Source organism: Bipolaris sorokiniana (genome assembly GCF_000338995.1).
Source record: "Bipolaris sorokiniana ND90Pr unplaced genomic scaffold COCSAscaffold_8, whole genome shotgun sequence".
Lineage (NCBI taxonomy): Eukaryota > Fungi > Ascomycota > Dothideomycetes > Pleosporales > Pleosporaceae > Bipolaris > Bipolaris sorokiniana.
The window spans coordinates 539,926-552,904 of record NW_006911902.1 but is presented as its reverse complement, the minus strand read 5'-3'; the positions used below and the strand labels follow the sequence as shown (position 1 = coordinate 552,904).

Here is a 12,979-nt window from a genome sequence, read left to right as displayed (position 1 = left end):
AATATGACCTGCCTTTTAATACCAAGAAATTTCTATCACTAAGATAACTACATCGTAGTTAGTTCTCATGAAACCTCGCACATCAATTGAGAAATACGAGATTTAGCTTTTTACTTGCTTTACTCTGGTCTATCCATATATCGAGAAGAAGAAAAAATGCGCTCAGATAGCGTGCTTTACGGACAGAAATACAGTAGAATTGTGGTCTGATAGACAAATTGCCTTGACAGCATAAGAAGCCTTTTTGTATCTAGAAGTTGACGCAGTTGAGCGGCAGTAGATAATCTGGGGGGTAGACTAGTGATGGCGCGCGGAATTGGAGCGTGACTTCGAGAGGCCAAGGACGCTTGCATACAAGTCTTGAATTTGAAGTAATGATTTAGGAGGCAAGGTTCCGTTGTTGAGAAATCAGGATACGGCTTATGGCGAGATTGATATCGTGTTTGCAGCGAACACAATCTCCGTAACTCTCAAGTTACTGGCAGTGCAAGCATAAGCCCGTATTTTTACATATGTACTAACTTAATTGCTGAGAGAGATAGGGCTGGTTTTAACTATTGCCCAATTCACAATAGGACTACTTTAATGCTCATTAAATATGAATAAGTTTAATACCTAGTAGAAAGAAAGCCATACAAAAGCCATAGAAATTACATAAGCGTATACGCGACACCAATTACAACGTATTTCATGTAACACTACCCTCCTTAGTTACGACCGTAGGTACCAGGTAGCTCGTCTCCCATAGGGATTGGCACTGAATAGTAATTGTCCTAAAACACCACGCTAATATCCCCCAAAAATGATACAAGCTGCCAAATATGCATGAAACCCTGGTATGAAAATGATAATAACGAAATTCCTGATGGTCATGTAAAAAAAAAGGCTCACAGAGCAACTACCGTGAAAAAGCACCTTCAGCATCATCACCCAGGCCTCTAAATGCAATCCGCCCATTACTCCTCAGAACCTCACACACCGTCTCAGCACTAAGTTCGTACCCGCTCTTACGCCAGCGCGCGTTGAGCCAGTCCGCCAGCGCATCCGCACTGCAACTGAATCTTCGCGTGTCCCATTCATGCAGAATAAGATCGACAATGGGCTGATCGGGGAGCGGTTCTGGGTTGGGGTCTTGGAGCGGCACCGACGAAAGCGGCATGGGAAGGGCGCGGGGCGGGAAAATGTTTTCGTATGCGGTTAGGAAGTGGAGGAGTGTGTGTTCGGTGTGTGGACGTGAGGCGAGCGTGATGCCAAAAGGTTGGCCGTTGAGTTTGAGAGCGGACAGTGGACACGCGGCAGTTGGGTATCCTGCCGCTGCTGCAAGCGTTGACAATGCGGCATCTCCGGGTGCCATGATGATATCGAGAGAGCGCGAGGCGAAGAGAAAGTCGAGGCCTTCAGGTCCGCCGGCGGTCTGAAGGTGTTGTCGTGCGGCATTGATTTCTTCGCGCTTGATGCTGGATTGCAGGGCGGCCATTAGATCATTCTGATCTGGACATGCTAAAACGTATAAGTACGAGACACCAACTATAGCAAACTAGTTTGACATACTCGGTGGGAGGCACAGTTCTGGATGCTCCAGATTAAAGTTGATAATCTCAGCCAATGAATGCATCTTGGTCACCTTAAAATCGCGGATGAACTCTGATAAGCAATCTTTGAATTCAGCGTCTGTAGGACGTCAGCATGTTGGTACTAGTACAAAGTTCATGACAACGTACAGACAACTGGCTCGAAGCAGTTCTTGCCATCGATGGTCAAGCTCATTGGATTGGGTAATTCGACCGGGTAGACAACATCGACGCCCATCTCGATCATGCTCTGAACAATCATGTCGTACTTCTGGGTCTACCTCGTGTCAGCATCAGAGATTCCAACAACATACTGATCCCTGCAGCAAAGATTTGAATGCGCATATAGCATGTGACTTTATAGAATGATGTCAGCGCATCTTCGCAAACTTACCATAAATCTCTCAGCGTCAGCATTAATGCGCCCATTCTTGCGCCATGACTTCCAGATTGACGGCTCACAGATGCCGATTCGAAGCGTACCAAAATCTGGCTTGATCTTGAACGATCTATGTGGACTCGGGACATTCTCTTCTCTGTTGGTGGGCACCATCAAGGCGTCCATAAGCGCCACAAGGTCCTTTGCAGATTTGGCCTATTACATAAGTTAGTGCGTCCAATACGAGCTGACAAACATCCAGCTTACCATGCCACCAACTGAATCAAATGTCTTGCTCAGGTTGAAGATTCCGTCCATCGGAACCTCTCCAACTGTAGGTTTCAATGCGTAGAGGGCCGCGCGGTTTGCTGGCGTAATAAGTGATCCGATAGTATCCGTGCCAATCGCTAGCGTACTAAAGCCTGATGCTACAGCCACGGCTGATCCTGTTGAGGAACCTCCAGGAGCTGACAGTTCCCAATGTAGTTTTCGTTTTGCGATGTGTCTTGAAACATATGGTGACTGACACTGTCCGCCGACTGCTGACCATCCTGGAGGCATTGAAGGATTCTTAAGACCACAGAATTCTGTAAGGTTCGATTTTCCAATGATAATCATCCCTCGCTTGATCAGACGGTCGACAACGGTCGCGCTCTTCTTAGGTATGCAGCCTACAAAAGCATAGGAGCCTGACAAAAACATAAGTCCTACTGATGGCATCCAGGTTGGTTATTCACACATACCGACTGTCGTATCCATTCCCAGCGTCTCATCCGTCATGATGTTATCCTTGATTACTATTGGAATGCCATGAAGTGGGCCTCTTATCTTGCCTCTTGCTCGTTCATCGTCCAGCTTGCGTGCTATCCTCAATAGTTCATGTTTTGGGGCAACAGAAATCAATGCTCTTAATTGTCTGCCTCTTCGGTTGTGTAATGCAATCTCTTTCAGGTACAGTTGTACTATTTGCACACTTGTAATTGCTCGTGCATTCAGAAGTTCGGACAGTTCAAAGGCCGTGACTGTGAGCGGATCGAAGTCTGGAAGCCATGTGTCGTCTGCCGAGGAAGTGAATGATGCCTTGGGCGACGAATTATTCTTGTCGACTACCTCCTGCGGCGCGGAACTTCCAATGCTAGGTGCAAGCGCAGTCTTGAGAAACTTGAAGACTCTTGGCATGTTTCGTTGAGCCCCGACACTTCGGTCGACGTCACGTGGGATGTGCTCTGTGGAATCTGAATATCGAAATGCCAATGTCAATGTCAATGTTGGACGCTGGGCGCAAGGGCTAAATATCGCCAACGAGGTGAGGGGCGTGTTTGCGATACGGGCCTAGCAAGCCCAAGGAAAAGCGAGGAGAGGGCCAAAAGTGTTTGCAAGGGACATGGGCTCCGCAACGTTATGTACATTCGCCGTGACCTTATTCAGGCTCTTGGAGGGCTGCCAGTGGCTGCGACGATGATCCTTCGACCCTGACTCGACCACGTAAACGGTGGCCCTCGGACATGTGGACGGTGGCGTCGATAGGCTGCATCCAACAGTAGGGATGGTGGTTAGCCGGTCGCCAATCGAGGAAAAGCATTCCGTTATTTGATGCTCTCCACTGCTCTGATTCGGGGAGCCGCCCCATCAAAAGCAGCTGGTGCATGATCATCTTCACACTGCACATGCACTTTACCCGGGACGCAGGACCGCACAAAGTTGCCGGCCGGTTGACATCTCGCCTACGGTGAGATGGGCTTCACTCTGTTTTCCGTCCAACCCGCTGAGTATTGGCGGAACGGCGCCATTCTAAGGCGTAGACCGAGTCGTCCCCAAACGGGACCTTACCGGACGTCGTTCAGGTTTGAAAACAGCAACCGAGCCTTTAGGTTTAGGTTTGGATCACGGCGGTTTGAGCATAACCAACATGTTATCGCAACTCGCACAAGTCTGCCAACGCTATAAGCAGGGTTCCATGCTCCTGCGTCCGAGTGGCACAGCATATTCAGCACCATCGATTTGGTGCATGGCAACTTGGCGGCTACATCTATCCACCCGGAGCGGTGGAGTGCAATACTGCACCCCGGTCTCGCTTCCAACTGTGAGTCGTCTTACCCAATGCGATATGGTAGTACATTGCGGGGGATCGGCTCTCGGTATGCCAATCCCAATTCCACCGCAGACATCTCAGCCAGGACCTGGACGGCGGTACTTGATACGAGTCGATGCATGTATACAGAATCTCCACGCAAGCTGTGCGACTCCGGTAACTGATCGTCGGTACAAGGTTGATAGAAGTCGGTCGGTGTCGTGCCATGGTTCTCGAACAGCTCCCTTCCTGGCGCGCATGCACACCCGCTGGTCAGGCGGCACGGAGGCCAGGGGCAGGGCCTCTGGTTTACGGCTAGTGTCTTAAGGCTGCTGTTATTCGCTCTGATGCCTTGATGTAGAGTAGAGTGAGTGCCGTATTTGACCCCACACTTTGCAATATCGTCGCCACGCTGGATAGATTGCGCGCGGGGTTGGTATGAAGGCCTCTCTGATCAAGTGACGCACAGTAGCCGCACATTCGCGATTTGCACCAGGGTTGGCCCACTGCCGTGACCCATGTCAAAAGCCGATGCAGGCAGAATCCGGGCTGAGAGACTCAACAATCGGTGGCTCACGGTCTAGAACTGGCGTGATGCTGTTGTTTTGCTGCACGCCCGGAAAGTGCCATGAGGTGGCTGGCTAAAGTCGAGAGGGGACCAAACATGAAGCTCGAGAAACCACCGTAGAGCAAACGTCGACTGCTGTAAGTAGAACCGGTCTTGGCGTCCCCTCGGCCGTTACGTACCTGCACAAAGATCACCAGCACCATCCTAGAACGAAAAAAACTGCGCGTTGCACAGCAAGGGTAAAAATGGCTTAGAAAACTCTCCTATAGGCTGCAGTGTACATTATGCCGTGTGGTATCGTGCAGTGGTGTCCGTGGCCAGCACACAAATAACCATACTATCCCATGGCTTCTCTCAACTCTCACTACAAACCAAACCAATCTCTAGAACGTCGTCGTGGCTAGCCTACTGGCTGCATTCTTCGCATCAATCCGATCGTCGTCCTCTTCCACTCCTGTCTGGCTTCCCGCTTTGCTAGTAGCCCGCTTTCTGCCGTGTATTGTCTCTTCGTCGTTTTCGTCGGTCTCAGGAAGTGGAGCGACAAAACTACCGCTCATACTGCGATTGAGCCCATCACCGGGTCGTCGCGGCACGCCCGACCATGCATCGCCCTTAGGTCCTTGAGAGCTTGCCATAGGAACCCGGCGCTGTGGTGGATGCGCTTCACGTCCAAGTCGAGAAAGACCGCCGCTGCCATCAATGGCCCTAATGTCCGGTCGTACAGATTCCAGAGTAGCAAGGGTACGGCGTTCGGCTTCAATCTGGCGCACTACGTATTCTCGAATCGCTTGTCGCATGTCCTGCGTAGTCCGATCGAACCACTTCCGCTGTTCTTGAAGAAGATTAGCAGTGACACGTTGTGCTTTTTGCATCAGGGATTGCTCATGGCTTCTAGCCTCGTCTAGAGCAGCAATAGCTTCATCGACCTTTTCCCGTTTCACGCTTGAGCTGGCCTTCAGCCGATCGGCCGCTGACAATTTGGACTTGGTCGCTGATTGTGCTTGGAGCAGTTCGCGAAGGATGATGTGGCGATTTGTCAGAGTTTCTTTCGCGATAAAGGCATCGCTGCTGTGGTACTGGAGTGGATCACCCAGAGTGGTAGCTTCTGCGGTACCCTGAGCCGCATGAAAATCACCAGTAGCCTGTATAATTTTCCCGAGCTTCTTATACGCGTTGGCCAGACCAACATGCGTTTCTTGAACCTGTAGTGCGGCAAACTTGGCGCCCAGGTCAGATTCAGCGACCCCGAGGTCTAAAACAAATTAGTCTTGTGTTCTCTATGACATATGCTGACCACTCACTCCTTCGGTGCTTTACAACCTTCTCCAACTTCTGCTCAGCCTCCATTGTACCGAGGTAGAAGGCTTTAACCACTGGCCGTGCCGCAGCGAGTTCTGGCGTGTCATCCGGTGGCGGCGCAAACTGCTTGATCATCTTACGGCGCACTCCAGTAGCAGGTTGCTTCCTCCGCACCACGGGGCTATAACCAAAGTCGCTCTCTACGAAGAAGACCATTTCCTCATCACGTATGAGTATCTCATTGCTGCACACAATGTTGAGCCACCGCTGGATTGATATCTTGAGTCGTGCCTCATCTTCATCGGTTCCAGCGCCTGCCGATGTAGTCGCCGGTGGTACTGCAGGCACAATAGCCTCCGGACATGCGGAAATGAGATGCTCGCCGAGTTTCACGAATTCAGAGTGTAGACGTCGGACATCGCGGAATTGAGTAGTGCGAAACTTGGGAAGGTTCGTCTGAATGTAGAAGTTAGCAAGAGGCCACCGTTATGGATGCCATTCGCAAGTGGAGTGGGCAGATATGGGGGTAGCTTTGCAGCCAGACAGCAATGCGCTGAGAGCACCAATGCCACCTTGACCCAATGCTCAATGTCCAGCACACTGCGAAGGCATGCTTCTGCCATGTTGAACTCGTATAGACGTACGTAAACATCGAATCGCAGTATGGGGTCCTTCTTTCCGTTGCGCTCAAGACCTGTAACTTTGGCCTGTAGCCTATACTGCTGCTGTTGCTGCTGCTGTCGCTGTGGTCTCGTGCCATGGTACCTTTGTGGCTGCTGTCCCTGTTGGCCCTGTTGCTGCGGCTGAGGTGATCGAGGCGCGTCCTGACCGTGCGCCTGCTGTTGCTGCGATTGATCGCCATTCTCAGGCGCCGTACCCGGCCGGCTTTGCGCATCCTGCTCGCCCAGGTAGCCGTACTGCTCACTGTTCTCGCCATATGGGGAAGCCTGCGCAGGCAGCGGGGATGACGGAATATCGTTAGTCGGAGGCTGGCCAAAAGACGATCGGTTCGCCTGAGGCGACGAAGCCCAAGGATCGTCGCCCGCGGGGTGGTCGGGATCGTGAGCGCTGTAATCCATGGTTGTGGGGGAGTGAATTGAAGCTATCAACGGCTGCGACTAGCTGGAGAGTGATGCGATGATGTCGCTCCAACACCCTGCCTTGCCCTTAGCCCGGCTAGGAAAGGCGCGAACCATGCCATCTTTTGCGTCACGTGCATTTTCTACACACACCATCTTTCGCATCACCATCGCATTGCGCAGTCTTTGGCATGATAACCGGCTGGATATGGTGTGCCCGCCGAGTCGTTCGGCACAATGTGAAGACTCCTCGGCGGTTGCTGTCGACGCAGACGCCTCAACATGATCTACTTTCCAAAGTAACCCGCAATATCGGCATCATTGCTCACATTGATGCGGTAGGTCGTATGCTTCCTTTGTAAAGCTGAAGAGGTTCTGATTAATATCTAGGGGAAAACGACTACAACTGAACGTATGCTCTACTATAGTGGTGTTACCCGTAGAATAGGAAGTATGTACGAATTCATTTTACCTTTATCGCGCAGTGTTTTCCAAATATCTCGGCTCCCTTGTATCGCTTGTAAAACAGAAAGACCGGCCTTGAAAAACACTAATCATTTCTAGATGTCGATGAAGGGTCAACAGTAACTGACTTCCTTCCCGCTGAGCGAGCACGAGGCATCACCATCCAATCTGCAGCTATAACTTTCCACTGGCCTCCACTACCATCAAGTAACCAAACATCACCGTCTCTACCGCAGCTGCCAGTATCTTTTGATAATGTCTTGAGATCTTCTACTTCTCACAACATCAACCTCATTGATACCCCGGGTCACGCTGATTTTACATTCGAGGTACTCCGTTCGCTGCGTGTCTTGGATGGCGCGGTATGTATTCTGGACGGGGTAGCAGGAGTCGAAGCCCAAACAGAAAAGGTGTGGACGCAAGCCGGACATTACCACATTCCCAGGATCATCTTCGTCAACAAGCTGGACCGCGTAGGTGCTGCCTTTTCAAGAACAGTCAAAGAGATTGGTTCCAGACTGCGCGGATGGCCTGCAGTTTGCCAAATTCCCTGGTGGCAGGGAGGCAATGGTGATTTTGTTGGGGTTGGAGATGTTATCAATCTCCGTGGCATGCTTTGGAAGGCAGGCGGAGATGGAAGAGATATCAAGGCCGTTGACCTTGCAGATTTGGAAAAGACTGACAAGGATTTTGCTGCAGAGATTAAAAAGGCCCGGATAGCTCTCGTCGAGACGTTGAGCGAGCATGACGACGTCATGGTTGAGCACTTTCTAGAAAACGATGAAGACCATCTCGCCATTTCGGGTATCCAAATCACGCAGTCTCTTCGTCGAGTGGTTTTACAAGCTCCCCAATCGGTTATACCAGTGTTTGCCGGGGCATCATTCCGCAACATTGGTGTTCAGCCGCTTCTTGATAGCGTAGTCGATCTCCTCCCATCACCTCTCGAACGCCCCGACCCTGAGATAGCCATCACGAACCAGAGTAGCACCCTTGCTGCTCTTCTCAGCTCAGTATCTACAGCGTCCACCAAGTCAGCCAAGCCGGCAAAGAAGCAAGAAAAGCGAACTGGCGAACTTGCCATTGCCGAAGTGAAAAACCTACAGGCCTGTGCTCTGGCTTTCAAGGTTGTCAATGACACGAAAAGGGGCGTCCTGGTCTATGTGCGCGTCTACTCTGGCTCAATTGATCGCGGCGCCACGCTATATAATACCAATTTGGCCGTTGCGGAGCGCGCACCTCGTCTATTGAAGATGTATGCCAACGATGCAGTGGAGGTAGACAGCATTGGTCCTGGCCAGATTGGTGTCATTACCGGACTCAAGCACGCGAGGACTGGTGATACACTAATCGTATACCGTGGGCTGCAGATGAAGGGCACACCATCTGGCGGGTTGAATACGCTGCAACTTCGACCTATCGCCGTTCCGCCGCCCGTATTCTTTACCAGCATCGAACCTCACAGTTTGAGCGAGCAGAAGCACGTACAAGAAAGCCTTGCCATCTTACTACGCGAAGATCCGAGCCTGCACCTCTCAGTCGATGAAGAGTCTGGACAAACGCATCTAGCAGGCATGGGTGATTTACATCTCGAAATTGCCCGAGACCGACTTTTGAACGACTTCAAGGCCAGGGCGAGAATCGGCAAGATTGAGATCGGATACAGAGAAACCATCACGACTTCGACCGAGCCATTCACATACACTCTTGACAAGCCAATTGCAGGCAAACAGGTCAAAGCCATCACCACCGCCTCCGTCGAGTCCATCGACGAAAGCACCATCAACAACGACTTAACCCAAGATACCCAAGAAGACAAAGACAGCTCCTTCGAAACAACATACAAGCTACCCGACAACAACACCCTCTACATCTCCCACCCACACCTCTCCTCCCACGACTCCGCAAGCCACAAATCCCACATCCCCCCACATCTCTCCCTCCCAGGTATCCTGCACTCCCTCCAAGCCGGCGCCTCCGCAGCTCTCGCCCGCGGCCCATTCAACGGCTTCCCCGTCGCCAACACACGCGTCACCATCGCCCTAGACGCAGAAGCCCATCTCTTCCTGGAGACAACGACCACCGCCCTCTCCATGGCCGCTCGCGCTGCGGTAGGAGCTAGTCTACGAACAGCTTGTAGCGCCGCGCCCGCCGCCCTCCTCGAACCCGTCATGAACGTCACGATTTTCGTAAACGAAACATCGCTTGGGGCTGTCGTGCAGGATATTTCTTCCTCCCGTGGCGGTCAGGTGCTCTCGCTTGATGGCACGGAGTCCTCACATGCGACATCAGGTGCCGATGATGACCTTCCGCGTATTGACCCAGCGCTTATTTACACGCCTCCCGACCCTTTTAGCTCAGGCACGGGCGATGTGGGTAATGGTGTCGCGGACAATCAGCGGCAGATTGTGGCGCGGGTGCCGTTGAAGGAGATGGTGGGGTATTTGAATCATCTGCGGGCGCTGACGGGGGGGAGGGGCACGTTTGTTATGAGTGTGGATGGGTTTGAGAAGATGGCTAGTCAGAGGCAGAAGGAGGTGCTTGATGCGTTGAGAGAGTTTTGAAGGGAGTGAGGATGGTGGGGTGGTTTTGTAAGAGTAGATGGTTGTAAAATGTAACAGTAGTATGGAATGATAGTCATTTGAATTTTGTAATCGGCTTGTGGGGGGGCATAGTGGTTGAATGCATGTGGGATGTGAGATTTGCTATTGTAGATTAAGGGGACTACGTTGATGGTAATCTATAGAGATATGAGATTCGCTGTGAGCCTAATGCTAGGCCAAAGCGTACCAGTGAAGGTGAAGGTGAAGGTGAAAGTGAACGTAAACCACACTCCAAGCTCTACAAACAATCAACACTAAACATCTCATCGTTATCCCTATACATCTTACAACGACACCTTTCAAACCCTAATATCATCGTGAATACCCGCACAATCTACTTCTTCACAAAGCAATTGTATATCTCCACCACATTCATCTCTGTACTACCTCTCATCCGACACACCTGCACACAAAACCCAACCAACCCCACACCAACAATGAATTACACGCACACCATAATCCTGACAATCACCCTGGTAACCGTCCTCTGCTGCTTCTTCGGCTGGTGCCTAATGCGAAGCTGTCGGCGCGTCATCGACGCCGAGATGCACGAGCTGGCGTGTCAGCGGGAGAGTGAGGCGGGGAGTGCGAGCAGTAAGGCGAACAAAGCAAGCAAGGCGAGTAGAAAATAGAGAGGTAGTCGGAGGACTTTGAGAAAGAAAGACGGGGTGGAGATGGTGGCACAAAGTGAGAGGACGGAAGATTGCATGTGAGGACATTTGGCAGTTTCCAGCGCACAAACATTGTGGAACGTGGTATGGCGAGCATGTTGCACGTGCGGAGTTACACATGTCTGTTCTCGACGCGTGTGTGTGTGTGTGTGTAGTACACTGGGTCATGGGGAATACCGAGCGCGTAACTGTGTGTAAGGTGGAGCGGATGGATTTCGTGGGCTTGAGTGTGTGGCTGGTGACTTGGAGGCGCTTACACGAAGTCTAGTGGGAGAAAAGTCGCACAACAGCATGGTTGTTTGCTGTATACTGCGGGTTTCTGACAGGTCTACTTTAACTGGGAGGTAAAGGAGTTGCTTGTGAATACAAGTTACTTAAATGACAGACCTTTTTTCCTCCTCTGTGCATGATTTCTAGTCTTTTGTTAATATCCTTTATATTGACCTTGTAATTCATTCTACGAATCGACTGCCACGATGAATACCAATCTTATCATTGCTATCGTTTTTGCTGGTCTATTTGGCTTGACTTTCATGTTCATTGCCTTGTGGTGTCTCGGCCGTTACATTCACCATTGTTGTCTCGATGTTGGGCAATGGCTCCACGCCTTGTCACCCCATTCGGCTAAGAACCCACCAGTCGTGTATATTGAGAAACATCGATCTAGATCGAGGAAAAGCGAGCGGGGAAGAAGGCTTGATCCCCCACGAACGAAAAGTGATCACGAAAGCGGAAATTTTGAATACGAACGGACAGGGGATGGGAGTGTGGACATGAGGCCAACGGTCCAGCTTTGCGTTCCTGTGCAAGCTCAGCAACAACCATACAACCCAATATATTACCCTTCGCTGCGATGGCAAGACCAAACTCAAAATATACAACCAGTGATGCAGCATCAGACACCAATGCATTGGCAGGCACAGGATATTTCTCAAGTACCAACCTACGTAATGCAAACAGCAATACCTCAGTAGCCGAATGCACGAATGGCAATGGAGATATCGGAACCTTTCCAGGGCCCGTCTCGGTACCAGCCCCACAAGTTGTCCCAACCGCAAAAACGTCTTTCGGCGAAAGCCAAGTCGCCTGAGAAGTATGCGCGTCAGGCAAAGAAGGTTGACTACATTCACATTTGTGATGAGTATCTGGCTTTTATGCTGGAAGCACTCAACAAGGCAGGTCCATCTTCATCATCCAGCTCGAGCGATAGATCTGGAACGACGCAAGAGGTACCGCGGACTACTATACCATGCACTATGTCTGCTTGCATCAAAACCAAATAATGCCCACATATAGTAGCATGCGGAAGGGATACCCCAAGGACATACCCACGACAGTGCGTGAGCAGAAATGGGCGAGGAAATGGGCCTGATAGCCAAGTCAGGTATGCATTGTTGATGGCGTTTCGCGACCGCACAGAGACGAAAAACGGTGGATACAGAGTATAATGCTCGCTTTGCCCCGCCGTTGGTCCGTCTATCCGTGGCTCTGACGGCTGGTAATTACAACTTAATGCAGAGGGTTGCTGACGATTTTCACCAAGCTAGGATCTGACGCAGGAGACTCCCGAGCGTGCCAGGACGAGCCGGACGGTCGGCATGGTTGGTGCAGATCATCGAAGAGAACGGGACGAGTAACGGGCAAAGGAGAGCAAAAGAAATCCGAATGAGGACACGGACGACGAAAAGGAAATGAAACAGATTGTGGAAGGCATTTTGGCTTCTGGAATTTGCAACCGGAGGACGAGCAGTCCGAGCAGGAACCAGGACAGGGCCGTTTGTCCGCTGGACAGGAAACTCGACGCTACTCAGCAGTGCCGGTTTCGGTGGTGGAAGTGGCTCGGAAGCCGGGGGCCAGTGAGAGAGCAGGTCGCGGGTAAGAGAGGCCGGGTGGGTGTGGCAGTGGCGCTCGGCCTATGGATTTATCCGCGCCGGCCTCCATGTGGCTGACGCTAGACAATGCGCAAGTAATGGAAGCACATGCAGGGTGACCCGTGAGATGACAGTAGTCAACGACTATTGCGGGTAGCCTTGCGACTACCGTTCAACCGTACATATCTGCGAACATACGCCTGCGCTACTGGAATTGTACGCGTGGCTTGGCGTGGCTGTGCATTGGGTTGGTGAGGCGTTGTCGAGGGCGAAAGACGACGACAGGCTTGCAGAATGAGCGCCTACAGTGCATGTGTGTGCTTAGTACTGCACTTAGTGTGCTGTATGCGTCGTGTCAGCGCCAGAGCTTTGTCCTATCACGTACACATTTTAAGTTTTGGG

General features: G+C 51.3%; 3 protein-coding genes across 3 annotated transcripts; 1 reads left to right on the top strand and 2 right to left on the bottom strand.

Moving 5' to 3' along the window:
* Nucleotides 1-531: 531 nt before the first annotated feature.
* Nucleotides 532-3,340, bottom strand: COCSADRAFT_118602 (uncharacterized protein). The gene is made up of 6 exons (XM_007702460.1): nt 2,694-3,340; nt 2,218-2,639; nt 1,966-2,166; nt 1,722-1,848; nt 1,552-1,671; nt 532-1,500 (listed from the first exon to the last, which is right to left on the bottom strand). Exons 1-6 carry the CDS (start codon nt 3,127-3,129, stop codon nt 899-901), a joined length of 1,908 nt encoding a protein of 635 aa, XP_007700650.1. The 5' UTR covers nt 3,130-3,340; the 3' UTR covers nt 532-898.
* Nucleotides 3,341-4,810: 1,470 nt separating this feature from the next.
* Nucleotides 4,811-6,967, bottom strand: COCSADRAFT_143719 (uncharacterized protein; the record flags this gene model as incomplete). The annotated part of the gene is made up of 3 exons (XM_007702459.1): nt 4,811-5,841; nt 5,891-6,344; nt 6,488-6,967. The coding sequence occupies 3 exons, from the start codon at nt 6,965-6,967 to the stop codon at nt 4,973-4,975; spliced, it is 1,803 nt and encodes a 600-aa protein (XP_007700649.1). The 3' UTR covers nt 4,811-4,972.
* A 171-nt stretch (nt 6,968-7,138) lies between these two features.
* COCSADRAFT_143716 (uncharacterized protein) lies at nt 7,139-10,199 on the top strand. The gene is made up of 3 exons (XM_007702458.1): nt 7,139-7,305; nt 7,358-7,418; nt 7,532-10,199. The coding sequence occupies exons 1-3, from the start codon at nt 7,159-7,161 to the stop codon at nt 9,994-9,996; spliced, it is 2,673 nt and encodes an 890-aa protein (XP_007700648.1). The 5' UTR covers nt 7,139-7,158; the 3' UTR covers nt 9,997-10,199.
* The last annotated feature ends 2,780 nt before the right edge of the window (nt 10,200-12,979 follow it).

Excerpts from the sequence above, each read along its gene's own strand:
- COCSADRAFT_118602 (XM_007702460.1), bottom strand. The coding sequence starts at position 3,129 with ATGCCAAGAGTCTTCAAGTTTCTCAAGACTGCGCTTGCACCTAGCATT. Across the intron at positions 1,849-1,965 it reads CTGACGCTGAGAGATTTATG|ACCCAGAAGTACGACATGAT; the intron begins GTAAGTTTGCGA and ends GACACGAGGTAG. Across the intron at positions 1,672-1,721 it reads CTGCTTCGAGCCAGTTGTCT|ACGCTGAATTCAAAGATTGC; the intron begins GTACGTTGTCAT and ends GACGTCCTACAG.
- COCSADRAFT_143716 (XM_007702458.1), top strand. The coding sequence starts at position 7,159 with ATGATAACCGGCTGGATATGGTGTGCCCGCCGAGTCGTTCGGCACAAT. Across the intron at positions 7,306-7,357 it reads TCATTGCTCACATTGATGCG|GGGAAAACGACTACAACTGA; the intron begins GTAGGTCGTATG and ends ATTAATATCTAG. Across the intron at positions 7,419-7,531 it reads TGTTACCCGTAGAATAGGAA|ATGTCGATGAAGGGTCAACA; the intron begins GTATGTACGAAT and ends AATCATTTCTAG.